Source organism: Coregonus clupeaformis, chromosome 12 (genome assembly GCF_020615455.1).
Source record: "Coregonus clupeaformis isolate EN_2021a chromosome 12, ASM2061545v1, whole genome shotgun sequence".
Taxonomy (NCBI): Eukaryota; Metazoa; Chordata; class Actinopteri; order Salmoniformes; family Salmonidae; genus Coregonus; species Coregonus clupeaformis.
Genome location: NC_059203.1, coordinates 10,420,483 through 10,447,144, shown reverse-complemented (window position 1 = coordinate 10,447,144; position 26,662 = coordinate 10,420,483). Strand labels below are relative to the sequence as shown.

The following is a 26,662-nucleotide window of genomic DNA, read 5'->3' as shown; positions in this document are numbered from 1 at the left end:
CACTTACATTTCATTGACAATGACAACTTTTGAAGGCAGAGGGGAAATCGCATTACTAGCGTTAGCGCAATGACATGCTAGCTGTTCCCATAGACTTCCAGTCATTGAGCCAATGACTATCCATTTAAAAGCGCGTCTCAGCAGAAATATATATACTTTTTTTTAAACACTTTTTAAAATTAATATAGGGGAAACTGCTGTAAGAGCATGATATAAGATGATGAGAATTGCATAATATAGCTAAAGCTGACAGATGCAGAGTGGATCAGAGTATATGACTTAATAATAACATACCACACCATTATTATAACCATCCATAGTTCTCTCCCTCTCACTTTCTCTTGCTTGCCTGCCCCCGTCCCCCGTCCCCCCCCCCGTCCATCCCTTCTCAAAATCATTTTGCTAATAGAATGCACTGGATGTGTTCTGAACTCTTAAAAAAAGAAAAAATGATTTTGCGGGAAGTGGCAGATAATCAGATTTGCTAACACAGACCTGGGAGAGAACCCACTTACGCTATCAAGTGCAGCGGAGACGCTCTAATCCATAATCCACTCTTCATTTGTGATTGCTTACATCAGGAAATTGCTTGCATGGTCCGTCAAGGGGGAGAATAATCAAGTATAAAATAGCAAAGCTTCAACCTGTTTGTGTATGCACTGGCTGGCGCTGCCCACTCAACTGCAATGTCTGTCACAGCAGCTAATGGAGAGCGTATGCTTTGCCAGGTGTCCTCACAGAGAGGTGGTGGTGGTGTGTGTGTGTGTATGTGTGTGTGTGTATGTGTGTAGGCTGATCTAGGCTGTGAGCTCACCCATGGAGGTCAGGCTTATATTTGCTGTGGCTTTTCTCCTTTCTCAGCCTGTTTGCCAGAGCTACGTTCTCTGTTGAACCCCCCACAATCAATCAGCTGAATCAATCTGATTTCACAGACTACCAGGCTTTTCTCCATTTCCTTAGATCATGTAAACTGTGTTTCATGGGTCAAGCCAACAGGAAATACACTATTTCAGTGGATACATGACATTTATCACATACTACACACAATTAACCAGCTAAACAAGTCATGAAGCAATTATATAGAGCAATATGTTTTACACTAATTGTAAATGACATGCTACTCATATCTATGTGTATGTGAATGTTGTAGCCTCCATGGCCTCTGTGCTGCATCTAAGCCTTCCTCTGTTGTGTTTTAGGTGACCAAGGTCCCAGTGGAGGCATGTGAGCAATATGGGACCTGCGGAGAGTGTCTGAGCTCTGGGGATCCTCATTGCGGCTGGTGTGTCTTGCTCAACATGTAAGTCCACTACCACACTACACTTAAAAAGGCACGATGACCATGGTTTAAAACACCAATCACATAACTTACCAGTAAGAGTTTATAAAATCCCTCCAATAGAAAATGGTGCTATTGAGCACACAGATATAGACAGACTGTCTGTCACTGCTGGTATGGGGGGACAGAATGAGATAATGGGCACAGAGTATAGAGGGATTACAGGGAGTAGACAGGGTAACCCACTGGGCTGCTGCAACCTCTATAACAATTCAGTCTTTGAGAGAGTGGGCTTAACTTTTACATCTTAATTATCTGACCGGCATGTTAGCTTACGTAATAGAACAGGACAGACCAGAAGGGATTCAGAAGATTAAAACCCAGGCAATGTTTCTGGAAATGTCCTGAAACAGACCTCAGAAAGAATGTAATATGCTGTATTTTTTGGCATTTGCATTTCAGCAATCTCTACGATCATCATTATCTAAATTGCAGCTCTTGGAGAGCATCTTATCACCCTACTTGACTAGCAAAACACAGAATGGATTATACTGAACAAAAATAAAAAAACGCAACATGTAAAATGTTGGTCCCATGTTACATGAGCTGAAATAAAAGATCCCAGAAATTGTCCATATGCACAAAATGCTTATTTCTCAAAGATGTTGTGCACAAATTTGTTTGCATCCCTGTTAGTGAGCATTTCTCATTTGCCAAGATAATACATCGACCTGACAGGTGTGGCATATCAAGAAGCTGATTAAACAGCATGATCATTACACATGTGCACCTTGTGCTGGGGACAATAAAAGGGAGCGTGCAATTTGCATGCTGACTGCAGGAATGTCCACCAGAGCTGTTGCCAGAGAATTTAATGTTCGCCTCCAACGTCGTTTTAAAGAATTTGGCATTATGTCAAACCTGCCTTAATAACCGCAGACCACGTGTAACCACACCAGCACAGGACCTCCACATCCGGCTTCTTCACCTGCGGAATCGTCTGAGACCAGCTACCTGGACAGCTGATGAAACTGTCGGTTTGCACAACCGAAGAATTTCTGCACAAACTGTCAGAAACCTTCTCAGGGAAGCTCATCTGCGTGCTCGTCATCCTCACCAGGGTCTTGACCTGACTGCAGTTCGGCGTCGTAACCGACTTCAGTGGGCAAATGCTTCGATGGCCACTGGCACGCTGGAGAAGTGTGCTCTTTACGGATGAATTCCGGCTTCAACTGTACCGGGCAGATGGCGTCATGTGGGTGTCGTGTGGATGAGCAGTTTGCTGATAACGTTGTGAACAGAGTGCCCCATGGTGGTGGGGTTATGGTATGGGCAGGGATAAGGTACGGACAACGAACACAATTGCATTTTATCGATGGCAATTTGAATGCACAGAGACACTGTGACGAAATCCTGAGGCCCATTGTCATGCCATTCATCTGCCGCCATCACCTCATGTTTCAGCATGATAATGCACGGCCCCATGTCGCAGGGATCTGTACACAATTCCTGGAAGCGGAAAATGTCCCAGTTCTTCCATGGCCTGCATACTCACCAGACGTCACTCATTGAGCATGTTTGTTATGCTCTGGATTGACGTGTACGACAGCGTGTTCCAGTTCCCGCCAATATCCAGCAACTTCGCATAGCCATTGAAGAGGAGTGGAACAACATTCCACAGGCCACAATCAACAGCCTGATCAACTCTATGCGAAGGAGATGTGTCGCGCTGCATGAGGCATTTGGTGGTCACATCAGATACTGACTGGTTTTCTGATCCACGCCCTTATCTTTTTTTTAAAGGTATCTGTGACCAACAGATGCATATCTGTATTCCCAGTCATGTGAAATCCATAGATTAGGGCCTAATTTGTTTATTTCAATTGACTGATTTCCTTATATGAACTATAACTCAGTCAAATCTTTGAAATTGCTGCATGTTGCGTTTAAATTTTTGTTTCTTTATTCGTAATTAGTTTTCTTTAGTGCAGTTTCTACTCCAAGTCCCACTATTATACCTGTATGCATGCCACTTCCATGAGCTACTATTCACAATCTAGCTACTATTGCCTGAATTAAAAATTCAACTTGTCTCTCCAGAGTCAAACAGGGAGTTAGAAAATGCAACATGCAGTCACTGTATATGCCCACCCAAAGCATGTGGAGGTAAAGCTCCATGTGCCCTACAGAGGAGTGTGTGTGTGGTGTGTTAATGTCTAAGGGGCTAGGACAGGAGAACAAACAGCTCTATCAAACATAACATGGAGGAGGAGATGAGATAAAAGGGAATGAAAGGGCGTCTGGGATGAAATGGCTATCCAGAGGCACTTCAATTAATGAGAGGCCAAAAAGTTACTGTCTATTCTCCCTGTGGATACAGGCTGTATCAAGGAGACGGCAGGAACAACAACCATCCATTCTGCCTTCAATGTCTTGTAATTACAGTTGAGGTCTCTGTGCGCTTTGAAGGCTCTCGTGAGATGTCACCCTTGACAACATCTGAGAGTTCATTAAGCACTGTCTCATCCCACAGTGTGCATTACACATGTAAAAGAGAGACACGCTCTATTGTTAAATCCTTGTCAAGAGGAAGCGCGATCGCTGAGAGATGCAACCTTGAGAGCCTCTCATTGTCTTAAGTGCAATGTTTTTGTAAGAATTAATAATGTCCTGGTTCCCACCCATAGGTGTGCCAGAAGAGACCAGTGTCAGAGAGCAGAGGAGCCCTTCCGGTTCGCCACTGATATCGAACGTTGTGTGAAGGTTATCGCTCACCCAGCCAGCATCGCCGTGTCAGCACACAGTGTGCCCGTGAGTCAAATCTTAACCGTTCATTCTTAAACTGATTCTTACATGTTCTGAGTCTTGATGGTGGGAAGTGGTCCTGAGTTTTTCATGACAGACCAGACTGTTCCAAACCAGCTATCCCTCTCTCCTATAGCTCCTGTTGGAGGTGAGCAATGTGCCTGACCTCTCAGCTGGGATCAGCTGTGCCTTTGGAGAGCAGGCAGAGATGGAGGGTCATGTCAACGGCAACAGAGTCATGTGTCTGTCCCCGTCTGGCAAGGAGGTCCCACACATACCTGAAGGACAAGGTGAGAAAAGATATAGCTCCAATATAGAGCCTATTTCTCTGTGTTCCTCAGTGATACAGATGTGACCTCTTTTACAGAGGACCAGCAGTCTGAATAAAGCCAACCACTGTATAACCAAAAACCTGGAGATCCATAGATATACTCAAAATCAGATGAATCCTTAAACCCCCCTCTCTCTCTCATCTATCAGACTGGTTGGGTGTGGAGCTGCGTCTGAACTCTAAGGAGACAGGTCAAATGCTGGGCAGTACAGAGGTCAAGTTCTATAACTGCAGCATGCATCACACGTGAGTACAACACTCCCGGCCCACACATTATCTGATCCATTCAATAGATAGTAGAGTACAACATCATTAAGGACATTGATGTACGCAACCCCACTTAAGTTCAGGCAGATAGGTAACCCCTAAATTCAGATTTAGGTCAACCTTAGGCAGTCAACCCCGCATTATTAGCTTGTTTCTAGACTGGTTCCCTGAGGAAAAAGTGGTTATTTATGGCCCTCTCATAATAAATAATAACTTTCGGGGATTACGTAGATTACATTTTCGATTACATTTACTTACGTTTAAGAGGTTTTAGATAACCCCTCCAGAATCTCACAGTGCAGATTAAATTCAATCTCCAAAGAGATGGAAATCTTTTTAAGTGTGTAAATAAATGTACAGCTCTTGTGTATTGCTGGTAGAACAACCTGCATATTATTCTGTACGTAAATCCGGGACACTCCATTTAGAATGATATGTTACATTTCGTATCATATGTATTCATTTGTGAACCCCGCTCTGAATTTGCAGACAGACCAAGCTTGAGCATTGTAGTTGTGAGCCATGCAAGGCAGCATCTACACTATATATACAAAAGTATGTGGACACCCCTTCAAATTAGTAGATTCGGCTATTTCAGGCACACCCGTTGTTGACAGGTGTATAAAATCGAGCACACTGCCATGCAATCTCCATAGACAAACATTGGCGGTAGAATGGCCTTACTGAAGAGCTCAGTGACTTTCAATATGGCAGTGTCATAGGATGCCACCTTTCCAACAAGTCAGTTCATCATTGCTAGAGCTGCCTCGGTCAACTGAAAGTGCTGTTATTGTGAAGTGGAAACGTCTAGGAGCAACAACGGCTCAGTCGCGAAGTGGTAGGCCACAAAAGCTCACAGAACGGGACCGCCGAGTGCTGAAGCACTTAGTGCGTAAAAATCGTCTGTCCTCGGTTGCAACACTCACTACCGAGTTCCAAACTGCCTCTAGAAGCAACGTCAGCACAAGTACTGTTCGTCGGGAGCTTCATGAAATGGGTTTCCATGGTCGAGCAGCCGCACACAAGCCTAAGATCACCATGTGCAATGCCAAGCGTCGGCTGGAGTGGTGTAAAGCTCACCGCCATTGGACTCTGGAGCAGTGGAAACACGTTCTCTGGAGTGATGAATCACGCTTCACCATCTGGCAGTCCGACGGACGAATCTGGGTTTGGCAGATGCCAGGAGAACGCTACCTGCCCCAATGTATAGTGCCAAGGAATAATGGTCTGGGGCTGTTTTTCATGGTTTGGGCTAGGCCCCTTAGTTCCAGTGAAGGGAAATCTTAACGCTACAGCATACAATGCCATTCTAGACGATTCTGTGCTCCCAACTTTGTGGCAACAGTTTCGAGAAGGCCCTTTCCTGTTTCAGCATGACAATGCCCCCGTGCACAAAGTGAGGTCCATACAAAAATGGTTTATGGAGATCGGTGTGGAAGAACTTGGCCTGCAGAGCCCTGACCTCAACCCCATCGAAAACTTTTGGTATGAATTGGAACGCTGACTGTGAGCCAGACCTAATCGCCCAACATCAGTGCCGGACCTCACTAATGCTCTTGTGGCTGAATGGAAGCAAGTCCCCGCAGCAATGTTCCAACATCTAGTGAAAAGCCTTCCCAGAAGAGTGGAGGCTGTTATAGCAGCAAATGGGGGGACCAATTCCATATTAATGCACATGATTTTGGAATGCGATGTTTCGACGAGCAGGTGTCCACATACTTTTGGTCATGTAGTGTAGCTCTCTGGCAGGTACATTCAGGTCCACTTTAACATATTAAAATAATAGAAATGTAGTCCAAAGCCTCATCACATCCAATTCATCAGAATGAGGTGTCCATTTGCAGCTAGCAACCCTCTCTGGTCTATAGTGTGATTAATATGTCAGTCTAAACAGCCTCCCCCTTCTCTCCCCTCCCCCTCTTCCTCACACAGCACAGCAGCATCAGATCAGCCTCCATGATTCATTATCCTGTTCCTGAAAAGGCCTGGCAGGCCACCTCTATTAATGCAGAGCTGTTACAGAACAAACTGACTTACTGTGTGCTCATGGTCTCTCTGAAACATTGCTGTATTAACAGTATGCGTTAGTGGTACAATGTTGAGGAAACTAACTCTGCTCTCTTCATGCACTGTATCTTAGATGGATCATTAGAAACGTACGTTCCCTAAGAGCATGTGTTTGGCCACAGAGTCTCTGGAAGCATTTGGATGTCTGTTGGCTGGTTGGTCATATGACGTGTGTAACGTGTCCATCTGTCCCTCCCTCTGTCTCTGCCCTGCAGGTGTCTGTCCTGTGTGAACAGTACCTTCCGCTGCCACTGGTGTAAATACCGCAACCTGTGTACCCACAACCCCTCCAGCTGCTCCTTTCAGGAGGGCCGGGTCAATGCCTCAGAGGTAGCTACATGGCTATGGATAAACATACACCAGATTAACCGTTTTTTCTCTATAATGCACATTAACGCATGTTTACATTAACCCGTGTTTAATCTATCTTTATAATTGAATGGACCTCGATAGAAACCTGCTGATGTTGTCTGACCTTTGACTCCTGGCGTACGTTCTACAGGACTGCCCCCAGCTGCTGCACTCTGGAGAGATCCTGATCCCAGCAGGGGAGGTGAGACCCATCACCCTGAGGGCTCGGAACCTTCCCCAACCCCAGTCTGGCCAGCGTGGATACGAGTGTGTGCTCCACGTCCAGGGAACCAACCACCGCATCACCGCCCTGCGCTTTAACAGCTCCAGCGTGCAGTGTCAGAACAGCTCAGTATGTACTGTGTGACCCTCTCTAACACTCCCCCTGGGACCAGCCTCAGCCTGGCTGTGCATTATCCAGGACCATTATCTCTAGTCTAGTGAATTGCGTCTGAGGTAGTCTCTGAGCGCAATCTAAATCTGATCTCATCCCACTGAAATGATATCAGTCATGCCATGTCTTGATTAAATAAGAAGTAGGTTATCTGCAGTGGAATGACTAAAACAGACATTTAATTTATGTCTGAAACCTAACATGTCCGTGTCATTCAAACATACATCTAGGTCCTTGTAATAGGGACATAATAGGTTCCCTTGAGGTTCAATTTTGAGTCGAGACCAACTTCTCAGATAGTTGACAGTGAGGATGAGTGGCAGACAGGGCTGCACAGACTACATGACACACATTCCATGTTAATGCATCTATACCTCAATCTCCTCTCTCACGTCTAGTGAAACGCCCATTTTCCTCAGCTCTAGATGAACAGCCTCTCTAGTCCCCATAGAGTCCTATCCCAATGTGGCCGTCACAGTGGAGAGGAGCAGACAGTGGTGATGGAAATGACAGGTGGTTAAAAGCCTCCTCTCTCTCTCTCTCTCTCTCTCTCTCTCTCTCTCTCTCTCTCTCTCTCTCTCTCTCTCTCTCTCTCTCTCTCTCTCTCTCTCTCTCTCTCTCTCAGTACATCTATGAGGGTGTAAGGATCAGTGACCTGGCGGTGGACCTTTCTATCGTTTGGAACGGCAATTTCATCATCGACAATCCCGAGAAGATTAAAGGTGCCTGCGCCATCCATCATTGCCTACAATTGCTGAGGAGTGGAAAACACTCACTCTGTTGGGATGGATGGGGTCTAGCCCACGTCAAGGCTTTCACTCTGCCTTCAGATAAAGTTCACATGGCACTCACGCTCTACTGTGTTATTAAGTACTAACCAATCATTTGTGCTTTTGTGTTTACCATTTTGGTTTCTGACTGGTAGAACTCTTTCCATTATGCTGCTTGATTATGTATTTTTAGGTTCTGACAAACAGAGTGAAAAACTAACGGACAACTAGTCAAAGCTCAAACCAAGTTTATTCACCCACTGGGACAAACAGCTGAAAAGACAAAGACATGTTTACACAAGCACATATATTTATACCCTACTTCTATGCAGAGTCTCCTCCTTGCAAATCTGGACAGCCAACACATCTCTGTTGCTAGGCAAGACTTTAGTGGTGACTGTACTTTCTCACTCCATCTGACCTGACCTCGGCCCAAATTCCTCACTCCTTCCTAACTCACGGCTGTCCTACCTTATCTGTGACTGAAACCAGACCGTTGCTCTTCTCCTCTCCATAGAATACATGAGATTTAACAATAACATGTTCTGACAGAATGTAAACTTTCTGCCCTCCCCTTTCTCACTCAGTAGATTCCATCCACTCAGTTCTAATAGTGTAAGGTATTTCAAGTTAGAAGTTCGAATCCAACAGTATTTGATTGTAGAATAGTGCCAGTCAATATCTAAATACTGTCAAATATACAAGCACTGAATGTAATTCAACTGCAGTCCTCCTCTATCCCACAGTGCACCTGTATAAGTGTGGTGCCCAGCGGGACAGCTGTGGCATGTGTCTGCGGGCTGAGAGGAAGTTCCAGTGTGGCTGGTGCAGTGGAGAAGGCCGTTGCACCATGAAGCAGCACTGCCCACCCATCAGCCCCTACGCCAGCCGCTGGCTCAACCTGTCCGCCAGGAATGTCAAGTGTACCAACCCACGCATCACCGCGGTTAGTTAATCAGTCAGACCCTTACCTTTTCCTGCAAACCTCTATTTTAACGTTCATCATTATCCATCATAGTGATAAGAGGCCTTCTCAGAAATAACCAGTAAAAACCATTGAGTCCTTAGACATGAGCATCATATCCTCCTTCAAATCAGTACAACACGATTAAGGAAGGACTATACCAGACATACAGCGTGTGCCACGTAGAGTACAACAGTAGCTCTGCAACCAAATAAATGCAGCCATGAGCCATGCACTATGCAGCCTATTTTGTGAGTCTTTTTGGCCCTAACTCCTTCTTTAGTACGAGAGAGACATAGTGGGTCAGACAGACACAGAGAACTACTGCACCCACTTCAAAGAGCCACAAGCCTTTGAAGTCCCTGTCACATTATTAGTGTTTCAGTGGCAGTCTGGGAGTGAATTGATTCAGACCCGGGCAGCTACTGCCTGCTGCTGGGAACAGCGATAGAGCTGCGCTACAGACCTGTAAGGGCTTTGTGTGGTCAAGCCATTTTAAGGAGAGCTTCTGAATAGTTATCTTTGTACATAGTGATGCAGTGCAAGTTGTCATGTTTCGAAAATGTAACTCTACTTCTGTGCTACTACAAGGCCTACACATGGAATATTACTTAAAGGCTGTATTTGAACCGCATGATTTCTGATTTATATGTTTTCTACCTATTATTTTATCTTCTCACTTCATTCGCAAAGAGCTATGAAACAGTAATATACAGTGTTCTGAAGTGTTCTAAATCTCGCACTTCTCCATGCCACTGTCTCCTCCCTGTAGGTGAGCCCAGTGGCAGGGCCTCCAGAGGGGGGAACACTGATCACCATACAGGGCATGAACCTGGGACTGTCCTTCTCAGAACTGTTGGGGAACGTGGAGGTGGCAGGGGTACATTGCACTCCACAGGAAGAGGGCTACATCACTGCAGAACAGTAAGAACCAACACGCACAGAAGCACCCAGACACACATGCATGCACTCACTCAGGCACTTACACACAGACACTTACACGCAAACACACACCCACACCCACAAAGAATACAACCAATGATAGAGATAAAGATAATCAGCTTGCAGCAGGCTTGCTTTAGTGTACTGAGGAGTAGCGAGCAGAGCTGTTTTGTGTGTCTCTGCGAGGCTGATGGCACCGCTGTAATTGAAATGCGCTGCATGTCACTGCCTGCAGGGACAATCTGTAAGCCATATGTTTCTCTCACAGCCATGTCATTCGATTGGTCCATGGCTGAGGGCCCCTTATTTATATCCTTGTATAAAGGAACATGCCAGCAGAAAATTGGAAAACTGACATAGCAGAGTGTGGCGAGAAGAGGATTCATTGGGTCCTGTTATTGTAGGGGTGAAAGGTTTATCCCTAAGACATTTCTGGGACTACTCATTTAGGCCCCACATAGTGCTTTAAAGCATGGCATTACAACCATTATTTTTACTGTAGGTCAGTTTTTATAATGACTTATTCAATGCGTACTTTATCTGACAGGCTAACTAATTTATGGAGAACACATTGTTGCCATGGTGACCGAGGTAATGGTGGGTGGTAGAGATGGGGTGTAGTTTATCATTGCTATTCTATTGGTGCTATTGGTTTTCCATTAGGAAGAAAGATGGCCTTCCATATTGACCTACCACTACTATGAAAGTCTGCCTCAATCACATTGACAGGAGAGACCAACAGAAAATATCACTTTTTGTTCACTTGAAAAATGTGTACAGCAAAGTAATTACTCTCCCTCTCTATGTGTGTCTTGACAGGATTGTGTGTGAGATGGACTCTACATCTCAGGGAAGTGCACCTGGTCCAGTCCAGCTGTGTGTTGGTGAATGTAGACCAGAACTACGAACTCAGTCCTCCCAGCTCTACTCCTTTGTGGTATGATCTGCATCTTGAACCATATATAGAACACATCTCTCTACTACAGTATTATTGCTCTGGAACAGTTTGCTCTCATACACTATTAAATGAGTCATCGACAACAGAGTTCACAAAGTACCATGCCATGTGGAATATTGAGAAAATGCTCTTTTCCCAGACCCCTACCATGGTGGGACTGACCCCTTGCCGAGGGCCTGAGTCTGGGAGCACTAAGGTCACCATTGTGGGGGAGAACCTGGGTGCTGGTAGCAGAGTGAACGTTACCTTTGGAAACCAGACCTGTGAGCTGTACAGGTGAGTGCAGAGGAGAAGGCCAAAAGAGAACCCTCTACTGAAGCTCCTACAAAGACCCTTATATAAAAGTGGGGACTTGATGAAAGTGCCTGTGGAAAGACAAAGCTAGGACAGTGCATTGTTCTCTACTCTTATTTTTTGGGGACCTCTTTAAAAAGGCCCTGTACAGTCAAATACATGAATTTCCTGTGTTTTATATACACTAAATGACCAAAAGTATGTGGACACCTGCTCGTCGAACATCTCATTCCAAAATCATGGGCATTAATATGGAGTTGGTGCAGGCCAGTCAAGTTCTTCCACACCGATCTCGACAACCATTTCTGTATGGACCTCGCTTTGTGCACGGGGGTATTGTCATGCTGAAAGGGCCTTCCCGAAACTGTTGCCACAAAGTTGGAAGCACAGAATCGTCCAGAATTTAATTGTATGCTGTAGCGTTAAGATTTCCCTTCACTGGAACTAAGGGGCCTAGCCCGAACCATGAAAAACAGCCTCAGACCATTATTCCTCCTCCACCAAACTTTACAGTTGGCACAATGTATTGGGGCAAGTAGCGTTCTCCTGGCATCCGCCAAATCCAGATTTGTCTGTTGGACTGCCAGACGGTGAAGCGTGATTCATCACTCCTGAGAACGCGTTCCCACTGCTCCAGAGTCCAATGGTGGTGAGGTTTACACCACTCTAGCTGACGCTTGCCAATGTGCATGGTGATCTTAGGCTTGTGTGAGGCTGCTCGGCTATGGAAACCCATTTCATGAAGTTCCCGATGAACAGTTCTTGTGCTGACGTTGCTTCCAGAGGCAGTTTGGAATTCGGTAGTGAGTGTTGCAACTCAGTCCCGTTCTGTGAGCTTGTGTGGCCTACCACTTCGCGGCTGAGCCATTGTTGCTCCTAGAAGTTTCCATTTCACAATAACAGCACTTACATTGGACCGGGGCAGCTCTAGCAGGGTAGAAATTTGACGAACTGACTTGTGGGCAGAACTGAAAAAGCGTGTGCGAGCAAGGAGGCCTACAAACCTGTCTCAGTTACACCAGCTCTGTCAGGAGAAATGGGCCAAAATTCACCCCTTATTGTGGGAAGCTTGTGGAAGGCTACCCGAAACGTTTGACCCAAGTTAAACAATTTAAAGGCAATGCTACCAAATTGAGTGTAAGTAAACTTCTGACCCACTGGGAATGTGATGAAAGAAATAAAAGCTGAAATAAATCATTCTCTCTACCATTATTCTGGCATTTCACATTCTTAAAATAAAGTGGTGATCCTAACTGACCTAAGACAGGGAATTTTTTTCTAGGATTAAATGTCAGGAATTGTGAAAAACTGAGTTTAAATGTATTTGGCTAAGGTGTATGTAAACTTCCGACTTCAACTGTAGATGTGTGAAAGTTAGTGTATAAGCTAATTATCCATCATGTATGACATTCCTGGGAGTGTGTAAACTTACATTTTGTATTACCATATCATTTTTGTATGTTCTCTATAGTTATGTACTTGAAAATGTATCAATTGACCAATTCGGCACATTTGGGTAGACTTGATACAAAATAATCCAGTATTGCAACGCATCACTGGATCAATCTGAAACTTTGCACACACACTGCTGTCATCTAGTGGCCAAAATCTAAATTGCAATATTATATTGTGGCCTTTCTCTTGCATTTCAAAGATGATGGAACAAAAGAAAAAATAGAAAACGCATGTTTTTTTTGTTTGTATTATCTTTTACCAGATCTAATGTGTTATATTCTCCTACATTAGTTTCACATTTCCACAAACTTCAAAGTGTTTCCTTTCAAATGGTATCAATAATATGCATATCCTTGCTTCAGGTCCTGAGCTACAGGCAGTTACATTTGGGTATGTCATTTTAGGCGAAAATTGAACAAAAGGATCCGATCCTGTTACCCAGAAGTGTTGATATTTGATAAAGATCAAAAAGGCCCTCGTGAGAGTCAGGAGTGTGAAGAAAAGGCACCATTAGCTAGAAATAATTTCATCTCTAACGTGTCTCTAGCGAGGAAGAGGCTGTGGAGACAGTGCTCGCTCACCCTGCATGGTAATGTGCATAACTCTGTAGTAGATTTAAGATTCCCACACAGTAAAGAGTAGGCACAGACAGAATCAAAGGAGTTTAACCTTGTTGGTATTCCCTGTTGGTTTTCCCAGGCGGACCATGTCGGAGATCGTGTGTTTCTCTGCCCCCTCTGTGACGGGCGCTGGCCTGGTGCAGGTCAGCCTCAATGTGGATCTGGCCAAGGTGCCAGGAAGCCTGAGCTTTGAATACATTGAGGATCCCACAGTCCAGCGCATCGAGCCAGAGTGGAGCATAACTAGGTACAGCAAACCCCCCAGCAAAGAAGTTGTGTATGCAATAAACTGATATTTTAATAAATTATTGATGTTTTCCCCCCATTTGGTTCAGCTGTTTATTACTGAGGGATAAGGTGAGTGAAGGTGCAAGGCACCACAGCAATCTGCTCTGCTGGCCTTCCTGTCAAAGATGATGCATGATACGGCCCAGTACATCACTGGGGCCAAGCTTCCTGCCATCGAGGACCTCTATACCAGGCGGTGTCAGAGGAAGGCCCTAAAAATTGCCAAAGACTCCAGCCACCCTAGTCATAGACTGTTCTCTATGCTACCGCACGGCAAGCGGTACCGGAGTGCCAAGTCTAGGTCCAAAAGGCTTCTTAAAGGCTTCTACCCCCAAGCCATAAGACTCCTGAACAGCTAATCATGGCTACCCAGACTATTTGCACTGCCCCCCCCAACCAACCCCCTCTTTTACGCTGCTGTTACTCTGTTTATTATTCATGGATAGTCACTTTAACTCTACCCACATGTACATATTACCTCAATTACCTCGACTAACCGATGTCCCCGCACATTGACTCTGTACCGGTACCCCCTGTATATAGCCTCCCTACTGTTATTTTATTTGACTGCTTCTCTTATTATTTGCTATTTTTTACTTATCAATTTTTTTGCTTAACACTTTTTTATTTTTTGGTTCTTTTCTTAAAAACTGCATTGTTGGTTAAGGGCTGGTAAGTAAGCATTTCACTGTAATGTCTACACCTGTTGTATTCAGCGCATGTGGCAAATACATTTTGATTTGATTTGATGATAGTTGGTGCAGGGCTGGATGTGACTTGAGGACACAGAGACAGCCAGCCAGGGAGAAGTGGTGCAGAGTAGTGGCTAGTGGCTTTCTACTCTGTCAACTGACAGAGGATTTCACAGACTTATAATTAAAGTCCCATCGTCTCATCATCTGTGTGCAGTCACACCATGTGGCCACCAAAGCTTAGGTACCCTTTGAAGTGTGGGAATGATTGGATCCATCTCAAGCTGACTAGACAGATGTTCCACTTTTCCATTTAGTTTCTCTCTTCTCTTCAGGTCGGTCTCTCTTTAGTCAGAGCTCTACATGTAGTCCAAGTGATATCACAGCTAGTTTGTTTGTGTTAATACATGCAACACAATCAGGTAGCATTCATGAAATGCCAGCCTTGGATCCCTGATATATCAATAAACAGGAAGCCAGCTGGCAGAACTGTTCCACTTGGTTCTAACTGGCCAGAACAATTAGATGTTTTCCTGGTACCAAAGATGCATTTATGCTGAAAAGCACAATTCAATGCAAGTCAGGTGCTTTTGATAACCCCAGGAAGCCGAGGAAACCTGGATCACCTATTCAGAGGCCGATATGGAGGTGTAAAATGGTGTATGTGTTGTATTTTCTAGTGGACACACTACCCTGATGGTGACGGGAACCAACCTGGATGTGGTGCAGGAGCCGAGGGTCAGGGTCAAGTATGCCGGTCACGAGTCTGTCAATGTGAGTCTGTCCACTGATAACATATTACTGTATCTCTTTCCCCTGTCCAGAATATTCTATAGTCCTGAGAAATGGTGGCCAACTCTAATTGTCATTTCAAAAGTCTTGACAAGTATTTCTCTGTGCTTGTCTGTCTCTGTCCCTGGATCTCTCCCCAGGTGTGTAAGGTGCTCAACACCACCACGATAAGCTGCTTTGCTCCCTCCCTGAAGGCAGAGTACACACCGGACCAGGAGTCAGTGAAACACGTGGAGGAGTTTGGTTTTGTCTTCAACAACGTGCAGGCCCTGCTCACCTACAACAGCACCAGTTTCATCTACTACCCCAATCCTTACCTGGAGCCCCTCAGCTTGTCTGGGGTGCTGGAGCAGAAACCTGGCTCCCCCATCATACTCAAGGTGGGACCGCCCAGCCTAGAGCAGCCCATAACTCTGTAGCACTACTGTCATAAGATGATGTGTTCTATCTACTCACCTGATGTGGGGTTTTCCTCTCTGTGTTGCAGGGGCGTAACCTGGTGCCCTCGGCATCTGGCGGGGCCAGGTTGAACTACACTGTGCTGATTGGGGTCACACCCTGCACCCTCACCGTCTCTGACACACAGCTACTCTGTGAGCCGCCCAACCTCACAGGCCAGCACAAAGTCCTGGTCAGTTTGTCTGTCAGACTGTCTAATCCTGGTCTAGATAAACTAATAAAGGCCCAATGCAGCCGTTTTTATATCAAATAATTTCTGTGTAACAATTAAGGAAGAATTTTGCTAGGACTGTCTGGGAGTGGTCTGAACGGTGAGGGGAAAACAGAAAATCTAGCTGTTAATGGCAGACAGGTTTGGAACTCTCTTTGTTATTGGTCTTTTAACTTTTTAATTTACCACCTGGTGATGTCACCAAGCAAGCCAAAACTCCACCCATGCAAAACCTGCTGATTAGAAGGTCTTGAGTAGATTGTATTTTCAACCAGCAACTATCAGGAAATAACACTGATCAAATTCTTTCAGACTTTTACAGTGTTATTATCATCATCTGTTATACAATATGATACAAAACACAAGAAAAACGGAATTTTGACTGCACTGGGCCTTTAAGTAAAATGCAGCTTGGCCAAGGTCAAACAAATATATAAAAAGGAAACTATTATTCAGTATGGTTTACCTATGTGTTACAGTTTGCATGATGGCCTATGTACACGTGTGTTTATCGTTTATTGTCTATGTAAAGGTCCAGGTGGGTGGTCTCCACATCTCTCCTGGTGCAGTCCACATCCGTTCAGACAGCCTGCTCACCCTGCCTGCCATATTCAGCATCACGGCTGGAGGAGGCCTGCTGCTCATCATAGTCTTCATCGTCCTATTGGCCTACAGACGCAAGTCGCACGAGAATGACCTCACTCTCAAACGCCTGCAGATGCAGATGGACAACCTGGAGTCCCGGGTGGCTCTGGAGTGCAAGGAAGGTGAGTCTGACCAGCACATGTTATCAGACAATCTCAACTGCCCATACAAGAGAGCAATATAATGCTAATAACTCACAAAAAGCTTGAATATTGACTAAATTCCTCTATAATTGTGTCCAGCTTTCGCTGAGCTGCAGACTGACATCAACGAGCTGACCAGTGACCTGGACAGGGCTGGGATCCCCCACCTGGACTACCGCACCTATACCATGAGGGTCCTCTTCCCTGGCTTTGATGACCATCCTGTACTCAGGGAGCTGGAGGTAACCAACAATTACCACCATTACAAACCTGGCCACACCTGACCCCTTGCCATCTACTGTAACTCTGCATTATTTGTAGAATCAGAACATCTAACAAATACATCCAATATGCCTATAAATCGACAAATACTTTGTGAGACAAAAACAGATTATATACCCCACGCAAGATCACTCTCTAACGGAGGGTTCTGTGTGTGTCTCTGTGTGTGTGTAGGTGTCTGGGAGCGGGCAGCAGGGTGTGGAGAAGGCTCTGAAGCAATTTGCCCAGCTGGTGGATAACAAAGTGTTCCTGCTGACATTTATCCATACTCTGGAGCTCCAGCGCTCCTTCTCCATGCGTGACCGCGGCTACGTGGCCTCGCTCATCATGACTGCGCTGCAGGGCCGCCTGGAGTACGCCACAGACGTGCTCAAACACCTCCTCTCTGACCTCATAGAGCGCAACCTGGAGAGCAAGAACCACCCTAAACTACTGCTGCGCAGGTACAGACAGAGAACGCTTGTCACCTGTTTTTCTGAATGCTGAGAACCTAATATCACACAGAATAACTGTCACAAATGGAAACAAAGCAAGAGAGCGTGAGTATAGACAGCCATTGTCAGTCTGACTTATCCTCTATGTGCCACTCATGAAACATTCAGCTGTAGCTCACATTTCCTCCCCTCCACCTCACTTTATTCTGCACATTGTTTTCCCAGGACTGGGAGAAGCCTGCTAAATCTTTCACAGGAGGCACTCAATCTGAGACACACTCTTTAAATATAGGGATGTGTTAACATGGGAGCCAGCAAGGCTGACCTTGTTAGCCCAAACATTCTGCACTCACAAAAAGAATCCCAAAGATAATGGAATGCAGGCAATGGGAAAGAAGTGACGGCCAGGTATATGCATGAGAATGAGCAGTGAGCAGGAGCTAGAAGCAGAGCTGCCATGTATATCGGCACCATCTTTCGAGAAGGAAAGAGATGAGCAAGTAAGGAGGCTGCAATGGAGCTATAGTATTAACTCTAAAGGGAGGCAAAAGGTTAATATTTAACAATTAGATCTTTGAATGTTTTATCAGATAGAACATACAAGTATGTTTTAGTGTATCTATTGATACATAATAAATCACTATCTTGCCCATACAGCATTTGATGATGGGATGAGTGCTGCTGACACAGTGAAAGGACAGAAAGTGGTCAGAAAGTAGCGTTTGCACAATTATGTCATGCCCCAAATAGGTTCTGTTCTATAGCAGCGGCACTCCGGTTCTGGTGAGTTAGTCCTCTGAGACCATGCAGAGCAGTATGGTACTTTTACATAAACATTTGGTTGTCTACTGTCCCTCTTAGGCATTCTCTCTACCTAAATGGTCAGACCACTCTACGTTCCGACATCTCTCTCTTAAAAATGTATCTGTCTGTTCCTTTCTTGCAGAACCGAGTCAGTTGCAGAGAAGATGCTGACAAATTGGTTTGCCTTCCTACTTCACAAATTCCTTAAGGTAATATCAATGACTTGGAACCTCATCACTGCAGATGTCACCATGATATATCACTGCAATCCTCTGATGATTGTTATTGATTATACACCAGATGGATTTCTATGTGCGTTGGGATTACACGTGTGTCCCATGGTGTGTGATATGGATGTGTTTTATGAACAATGTAGAGCAATAATGTTCACCTCAGAAGTAATCAGGTCTCATTGGTCTCTACAAATCAACACTAAGCAACCTGGAGTTTATTCTATTTGATGACTCATGCTCTGTTCTCTGGCTCCCAGTCATATGAGGGTGAACAGCTCACAGGTATATCTCTCTCCTCTCCTTTCCTCTCTCAATCCTCTCTCACTCCTCCTTTGCTCCCTGGACAAAGGAGTGTGCAGGTGAGCCTCTCTTCATGCTCTACTGTGCCATAAAGCAGCAAATGGAGAAGGGGCCTATAGACTGCATCACCGGGGAGGCTCGCTACTCCCTCAGTGAAGACAAACTCATCCGCCAGCAGATTGAATACAAGACCCTGGTGAGTCACCATACCATACAACAATTTGTCTTAGATGTCAGATTCCATTAAAACCACTTGGAATATTTTCTTAATTATAGTTAACACCATAAAAGTGAGAGGCTTGCTTACACCACAGTTGGTAGGCGACATGCTGTGCGAGCCTACCATTAACTCATAGTGCCCTTATGTTAAAGCTCTGAATAGGAGAGAATTCATTGGCTAGATAATACAACAGTAAAGAGCCAAAGGATGATACAAATAATATTACACTATTCAGTGACATAATCAGCTAAGAGTTAAAAGAGATTATCTAATCAAGGCTACACAGTCCCAGTTTTTGCTTGGCCACTGGAGAAAATGGTCCGTAGCTAAAGCAGAAGTTGGATGCAGCAGCAGTGTGGCTCATCCCCCAAGCATTAGCCTGAGAGCAGCCCAGTTACAAGATGACACCTCTCTGATCGCCCTGCCGGAGAGGTAGTTTCTCATTACCCATTTAATGCCCCTCTAGAGCTGGCAACCCGGCATCCAGCTGAAAGTGTGAAATTACATTTCTGGCCAAAGCTGTGAGAGAGATGGCACACAAGGAGAGGAGAGCCTTTTCCATGTAGCCAGTAGGCCAATTTAAAGAGAGGGACAGTGGATAGTAATGACAGCACTCTCTCGGGTCCCTCCTCAGACTCTGAGCTGTGTGAACCCAGACAACGAGAACAGCCCCGAGTTCCCCGTCAAGGTGCTCAACTGTGACACCATCACCCAGGTGAAGGAGAAGATCCTGGATGCTGTCTGTAGGAACATGCACTTCTCCCAGAGGCCTCGGGCTGCGGACATGGACCTGGGTGAGACAGACTGGCTCCAGTCAGAATGAATGGATGTCATACAATAACTAATATTGAGATAAACACGTGATTATTCACTGTCTGCTTGTGTCTGACTTATTGAACCTTGAAAAGGGACTCATAGATGCACACCTGTGTTTTTTCCCCCAACAGAATGGCGCCAGGGGAGGACGGCACGTGTGGTCCTGCAGGATGAAGACATCACCACTAAGATTGAAGGCGACTGGAAGAGACTCAACACCCTCATGCACTATCAGGTCAACCCACTCACTCTCTCTCCAATCCCCATCACACAGTTCACTAACATGAATGCTCAATGCTGCCTCTGGCCATAGTAAACCAAACTGATCCACCTCTCTCATCTTCTGTATGAGTCAGCTGCCATCTCACATGTTTGCATTAAGCCAAGAGACAAAGACACCCAACTTTGGCTGCCACACCAGGAAGGGGGTTTGAAAGAGGCGAATGTGTTGATCAAATCTATCAAGGAAGTGAACAATTTCCCTCGATTACTTACTTTTAGTCTCTCTGCTGCGTACCTGGTTCTGTGACAGCCCGGTCTGTGGCTCCTGCAGAGCAGCAGCAGTGAATTCTGCTCACGCTGGGAGCCTGCTTTACTGCAAAAGGCATGCACACCTCTCTGACCTTCTTATCCCCTACCAACCCACCACAGGAGGCTGCTGGGGGGAGGACGGCTCATAATAATGGCTGGAATGGAGTGAACGGAATGGGTTCCAGCCATTATTATGAGCGGTCCTCTCTCCAGCAGCCTCCTGTGGTGGGATTCACTTACCATTCCAAATATTCATTTCCATCCATTACTATGAGCCCGTCCTCCCCAATTAAGGTGCCACCAACCACCTGTGCAACCCACACACTCACTCCGTTCTACCACAGCAGGCCACCTTGTGACTCGTGTCCAGGACCAGGCTCCAGAGCTTCAGCAACAGCACCTTCTCCAGGGTTAATCCTAGGCTCTGGAGCTCCCTCCCTCCAGCCATCTGTGACTGAGTTCATCACTATCTTTCAGTCCCGCCTAAAGACCCACCTCTTCACCATGGCCTACCCCCTAAGCTCAAGTTCATTATACTGTATATCTCAAATTGTAAATTGAATAACTTCTATAGGTCTTCATCGGGCCAAATTCATCATATCAATGTCATGTTCTGACCCAATAATGTTGATTTGGGAGTGGGTCAAACTGACATGAACCCTTGTGTTTTCCGTATGAATCCTGCAGGTGTCAGACCGCTGTGTGGTGGCCCTGGTGCCCAAGCAGATGTCCTCGTACAACCTGCCCTCCTCAGCCAGCTTCCCACGCAGCATCAGCAGATATGGTCAGTCAGTCAGGCCTGCCCTGGAGCCACTCTCACCACCAAACCACTCACTTAACTATTCATTATTCTACCGGACCTACTGAGATAATGTTTAGTGACTGTCTGGGTCCCTCGCTCTCTCTCTGCAGATGTACCGTTCCGCTCCACCCCCACCAGTCCTGACAGCCCTCACTCCCGTGTGCCCATGCTCACCCCGGACATGGAGAGTGGGGTGAAAGTGTGGCACCTGGTCAAGAACCACGACCATGGGGACCAGAAGGAGGGTGAGCGCGGCTCCAAGATGGTGTCCGAGATATACCTGACCAGGCTACTGGCTACTAAGGTATTCCCTCACTCTCCCCCCAGAGCATCTTAGCAATTACAGATTCAGTAGTTTTGTTCCAATGCTATGGTGTGTTTTTAACATTGCTGTGGTGTTTTCTTTAGGGTACGCTGCAGAAGTTTGTGGATGACCTGTTTGAGACGTTGTTCAGCACTGTGTGCCGGGGTAGTGCTCTTCCGCTCGCCATCAAGTACATGTTTGACTTCCTGGACGAGCAGGCTGACAAGCACGGCATCCATGACATGGATGTTCGCCACACATGGAAAAGCAACTGGTGAGGGAGTGCAGATTTAATGTGCTACTTGAAACCAATAATGATTTTATGCTGATCGTCTCAATATATAGTCTGTCTATAAACTGTTATTTCTCGTCCTCTCTCTGCCCCAGCCTGCCTCTGCGCTTCTGGGTGAACGTGATCAAGAACCCCCAGTTTGTGTTTGACATCCATAAAAGCAGCATCACAGATGCCTGTCTGTCTGTGGTGGCCCAGACCTTCATGGACTCCTGCTCTACCTCAGAGCATCGCCTGGGCAAGGACTCCCCATCCACCAAGCTACTCTATGCCAAGGACATCCCCAACTACAAGAGCTGGGTGGAGAGGTGAGATGAGTGTGTGTGTGTTTTACTTACATCACTCAAATGTGATATTATTAATAGATTCTTAGTTATTCTTTTACACTGAAATCACAGAGGAAGACTGACTTTAGTGTCCAGACTACCTTTATAGCTTACAGTCACACGTGGGCCACCCTCAGCGCCATCGGTAGAAAATCGGAGACATCTGCTTTTCAGGGGAAAAGGAAGAGAGCCTGTGACACGACTTCCGCTTTTGGACATGCACTTCACTGTTAACAGTCCCCGGTGAAACATATACCCACTGGGCACACACTGGTTGAATCAACGTTGTTTCCACATTATTTCAATGAAATTATGTTGAACCAATGTGGAATAGACGTTGAATTGACGTCTGTGCCTAGTGGGTAGCAGCTAACGACATGTTTGCTAGCTTGCGCTCTGAAGTTGTTTCAATCCGGAATATTAACAAGGCAACACTCCATCTTAATTCCGCCTCCACATTTACTGGATTGGTTGAACAGTGCAGAAGAGAACCTATCAACAGTTTTTTTTTATCTCGTCATGACCAGAATGTGGGGTATGTAGTTTCAGGTGTTTCTTTTACACCTGCTACGTTAGGTTACATGTTGGCTGACAGAACAGCTCAAACCCCCAGACCTGATGGCTGCTGACAGTACAGTGTGTTTCTGTCTCCTTCTAGGTACTACGCGGACATAAACCGCCTACCTGCCATCAGTGACCAGGACATGAATGCCTACCTGGCCGAGCAGGCCCGCCTTCACTCCAATGAGTTCAATGTGCTGAGTGCCCTCCATGAGATGTATGGCTACGTCAGCAAGTACAGCCAAGAGGTGAGGCCCTATACATCAATATCTTTACAAAATACAGTAGGGGGCTAGGGTGGCATCCAAAACAGGGGCATCTAGATTCAAAGTAAGTTAAAGTATCCCTTAGCCTGCCTATTTGTAGTAACAGGAGGGTATTTGCAGTACAAAGTACAGTAACCTTGTGTTCACCTGCCTGCTTTGCTGATTTTATGTCTGTCTTGTATGTGTGTGTGTCAGATCATTGAGGCCCTGGAGCAGGATGATCAGGCCCAGAAGCAGAGGCTGGCCTACAAGGTGGAGCAGATCATCGCAGCCATGTCTGTGGAGACATGCTACACCAGAAGAGCAAGCAGCCCCAAAAGCAGCAGGTGAAGGGAACTGAACAACAGAATAATTCAGCCTGAGTGCTCAACAAGGGAAGAGCACAGATAGACAAGCAAATTCACCAAACACTGCTGTCCTCTCTCTGTCGGCTGCAATGGGGCGACATGTGGAGGTGTAAGGGATGAGCAGGCAATGAGAGACAACTAAGCAGTACTACAAAAACAAAAGTACATGCATATCATAGCCTTGGCCTTGGACTGACATTTCCTTTTCAGTGGACAAGTCTAATGTTGCATCATAAAGCCTTTATGAAGCCTTATGAAGGCTCTATGAAGGTTAGTGAACTCTGCGATTAGGTGACATTAAAATCTCCAGGTCATCCAAGGTAGCAGAATATTTTGGTTTGGTTTCCACGCTGCCTGACACTCACTTTACCAGACACACTCTGAGCACTCTATCATAAAAAGCCACACAAAGCTCTTATTACAGGGAGGGAGGTCAATTCCATTACGGCATACTTTGGGCTGGATTCAATCAAATCTGCCTTAGCAATGTTTACACAGTAACTCTGCCTACTGCCTGTGCAAACATGTGCCTAAATCTGGAAACTGGATGCATTGCGAGGGGAGGTAATCTGGAGCCCAAAACCTTTCTATGAGTCTATTTGAATTTATTTATGCTGTTGTGTAAACACTGCAGTGCAGATTTAATTGAATTAAGCCATCAGAATTAAGCACATTTGTAAAGAGAACAAATCTGGATAGAAAACCATTCAAAATATATCCCTTATTTAAAAAGATCACTTCAGCCTGTTGACCCTTGCTCTTAGTTCAAAAAGTTTCTCATGTTTCATACTATGTAAAATGCCCTGTAGACAAAGTAGAAATTACTTATAGAAAAGTTTAACAAGGTGGTCTTAAGTTATTAAGGCACTCTGGGGATGACAGAAATGAGGGAAGTGGATTTCTAGGCCATTTATTTAACCAACTGTATATTAGCAGTGACCCAAAGTAGCCAAATGGAGCTTCGGGAATCATTCCATAGAGCTGGAAGATTAATTACACTTCCTGTGGGTCAGATCAGTTTCCTCCTGGTTTATGAGACCTCTCAGCCATCAGTCAATGTTTACATTGAACATGATACTTGAATTTCAGTATATCATTGTTGTGTGTTATACTTTCAGAGAATCCTCAGGCTTCTAAATAGCATACTTTCAAAGGTGGAAACTCAAGTAGAATGTACCTTTCTTTTAAATATGTCCCATTAACGTTTTTAAAAGATGAGGTCAAGATGAGAGAATAGCTTTTTAAATGGTTTGATTTTAACATATTCAAATGACAAATTATTTTTGCTGCTGCATTCACTGAGTGCCATCTTAAAGATTATCATTATAAAACTGGGCTCTCCATAGGATTGATTTAATTCAGGGTTTCTGTTTGTTATGTTTATCTGCATTGAAATCATTCATTACGAACTTGATGATTTCTCCATTATTCTACAGTCATTTTGACCAGTTACTTGTTCTGGGCCCGGTTTCACGAAAGCATAGTTAATCGTTAGACCCTTCTTCGTAGGAGCATCATTAAATCTCTAAGCTGTTTCCCAAAACCAGCGTTATAAACGTTGTACTTGGAAACGCTCGTAATCTAACGCCTGCCTCAGACCACTCGTAGAACAGCTAAATGCGTCCTTAGATGCTTTTTTGCCCTCCCGCGTCACTTTATACATAGAATATCTCCAGTAAACATAGAATCACATGGTTTATCAGTTTCTGTGGCCTCGGATAACCTCAGAACAAAGTTGACTACAAATACAAAGTTGCCAATGTCTTTGCAATTGATACAAACAAGTGACGTATTAAAATATGCTTCAAATCAAAACTGAGATGGATTCATTAAAATATAAACAGTAGGCTATAGGCCTATTTCATTTATATAGAAATACATTTCATTTTCAAGGTGTGCGGTGTGGTCAGCATGTTAGTTCCATCGCTATAGGGAAACCGGGCCCTGGTCATTTTGGTCAACATTGGAGGGCACTCCACAAATAAATATTCGTAAAATAGTTAAAACAAAATAAGAAAACCCATGTCCTGTTTAAGTGTTAAATGTTTCATGTGTGACGTTTTTATGATGATAATTTATAAATGTGTGGTGCAATACACTGTATGAAATTTAGCATTTAATCTTTTTTAAACAATAAATTATTGTATAAATATTGTACATACAAAACACTCCTATTTTGCAAGCAAACGATTCACTTTGTACTGTTGCTATACATTAAAATGTCAACTGATGGAAATACATTTGTCTGGATTCTTTTACAGCAATAATGTGTTTTTTAATTAGCATAAATGAGTCATTGCTACAATGTGTAGGCCTTGATTATATGTTACACTAGTAGCTTACAGATATGCAGGTAGCTTAGTGGTTAAGAGCGTTGTGCCAGTAACCGAAAGGTCGCTGGTTCTAATCCCCGAGCAGACTAGGTGAAAAATCTGTCGATGTGCCCTTGAGCAAGGCACTTAACCCTAATTGCTCCTGTAAGTCGCTCTGGATAAGAGCGTCTGCTAAATGACTAAATATCTAAAATATGCATATTATTCTTTACAATATTTCAGACCAATAGAATAGACGGCCTTGACGCTGACTTGGCCCATCTGCCTCACAATGAAGCTAACAGTGGATTTTCTACTGAAGCATCTTCTGTTTCATAATTCATGGCCACTCCACTCCATGTTCCCATTCTTACACTGGAGCCAATGTCTGATCCGGTTATTGGGGAGGTGATTTGTCTGCCGGGGTAAGCAGCACTAGACCCAACCCAGCCCTGTAGCCTACTCTACTCATCATGCTTAGGCTGCATTAGCATGCAAATTGAATAGTGTAAAATGGTATCGGTTTTGCCTGGAGTGGTTCTCTGAACAGGGCCCCCACAGTCTGATGTCAGAGGTCAACACTGATCTCTGGGAAATTGTCCAACTGTTGTCCATTAATCTGGGTAATTGCTAACATTGATTTGGCCATCTCCATTATTGATGCCTTTAGAGCTCAGAAACCAGAGCTTGGAAAAGTAAATACCAACTTCAGGTCAGTCCCATTTTCTTGAAAAATTGACGTGGGTATTTTATTGAGCTAAAATAAATCATTTGAGCAAATGAAAGAGGGATTGGATTCTTAGAATCTCTGAAAATCAATTTGTGGAAAATAGCTTGAATTAAATAGGAGCCACAAACTTGGCTATATTTGAACAAAGAAATTGTTTTGAATTGGAGATGGTACTTGACCACTTGTCCTACAGCCAGCACACAATTCTACAGTATGTAGGTACAGTAGAGGGGGCCTCAAGGGTACTTACCATAGGAGTAATTAATTATTCATACTAACCCTCTGGGGCTCTATGTAAAGGAGTGGGGGAGAGGTACCTTGCCTTTAAGACCCTATACTGTGCCTGTCATATCAAGGCAGAGGGGGCTTTTTCAG

The 26,662-nt window shown here is 44.8% G+C and overlaps 1 protein-coding gene across 2 annotated transcripts in view; it reads left to right on the top strand.

Annotated features, from left to right (window-relative positions):
* LOC121577740 (plexin-A2) overlaps window positions 1-25,472 on the top strand; it is a 64,258-nt gene extending 38,786 nt beyond the window's left edge. Inside the window, exons 5-32 of one of the 2 annotated variants that reach the window (XM_041891588.2) lie at window positions 1,200-1,300; window positions 3,967-4,090; window positions 4,221-4,374; window positions 4,565-4,661; window positions 6,965-7,079; window positions 7,252-7,452; window positions 8,120-8,216; window positions 9,011-9,210; window positions 10,001-10,152; window positions 10,990-11,107; window positions 11,268-11,404; window positions 13,577-13,744; window positions 15,158-15,251; window positions 15,410-15,649; window positions 15,757-15,900; window positions 16,472-16,706; window positions 16,827-16,969; window positions 17,184-17,452; window positions 18,390-18,456; window positions 18,830-18,976; window positions 19,635-19,794; window positions 19,948-20,051; window positions 21,035-21,131; window positions 21,260-21,453; window positions 21,558-21,727; window positions 21,841-22,053; window positions 22,730-22,880; window positions 23,094-25,472. In XM_041891588.2, the coding sequence (XP_041747522.2) occupies window positions 1,200-1,300; window positions 3,967-4,090; window positions 4,221-4,374; window positions 4,565-4,661; window positions 6,965-7,079; window positions 7,252-7,452; window positions 8,120-8,216; window positions 9,011-9,210; window positions 10,001-10,152; window positions 10,990-11,107; window positions 11,268-11,404; window positions 13,577-13,744; window positions 15,158-15,251; window positions 15,410-15,649; window positions 15,757-15,900; window positions 16,472-16,706; window positions 16,827-16,969; window positions 17,184-17,452; window positions 18,390-18,456; window positions 18,830-18,976; window positions 19,635-19,794; window positions 19,948-20,051; window positions 21,035-21,131; window positions 21,260-21,453; window positions 21,558-21,727; window positions 21,841-22,053; window positions 22,730-22,880; window positions 23,094-23,228 (4,227 nt within the window). In that variant the 3' untranslated portion in view covers window positions 23,229-25,472. The other variant, XM_041891589.2, reaches the window with a different exon arrangement.
* Window positions 25,473-26,662: the final 1,190 nt, after the last annotated feature.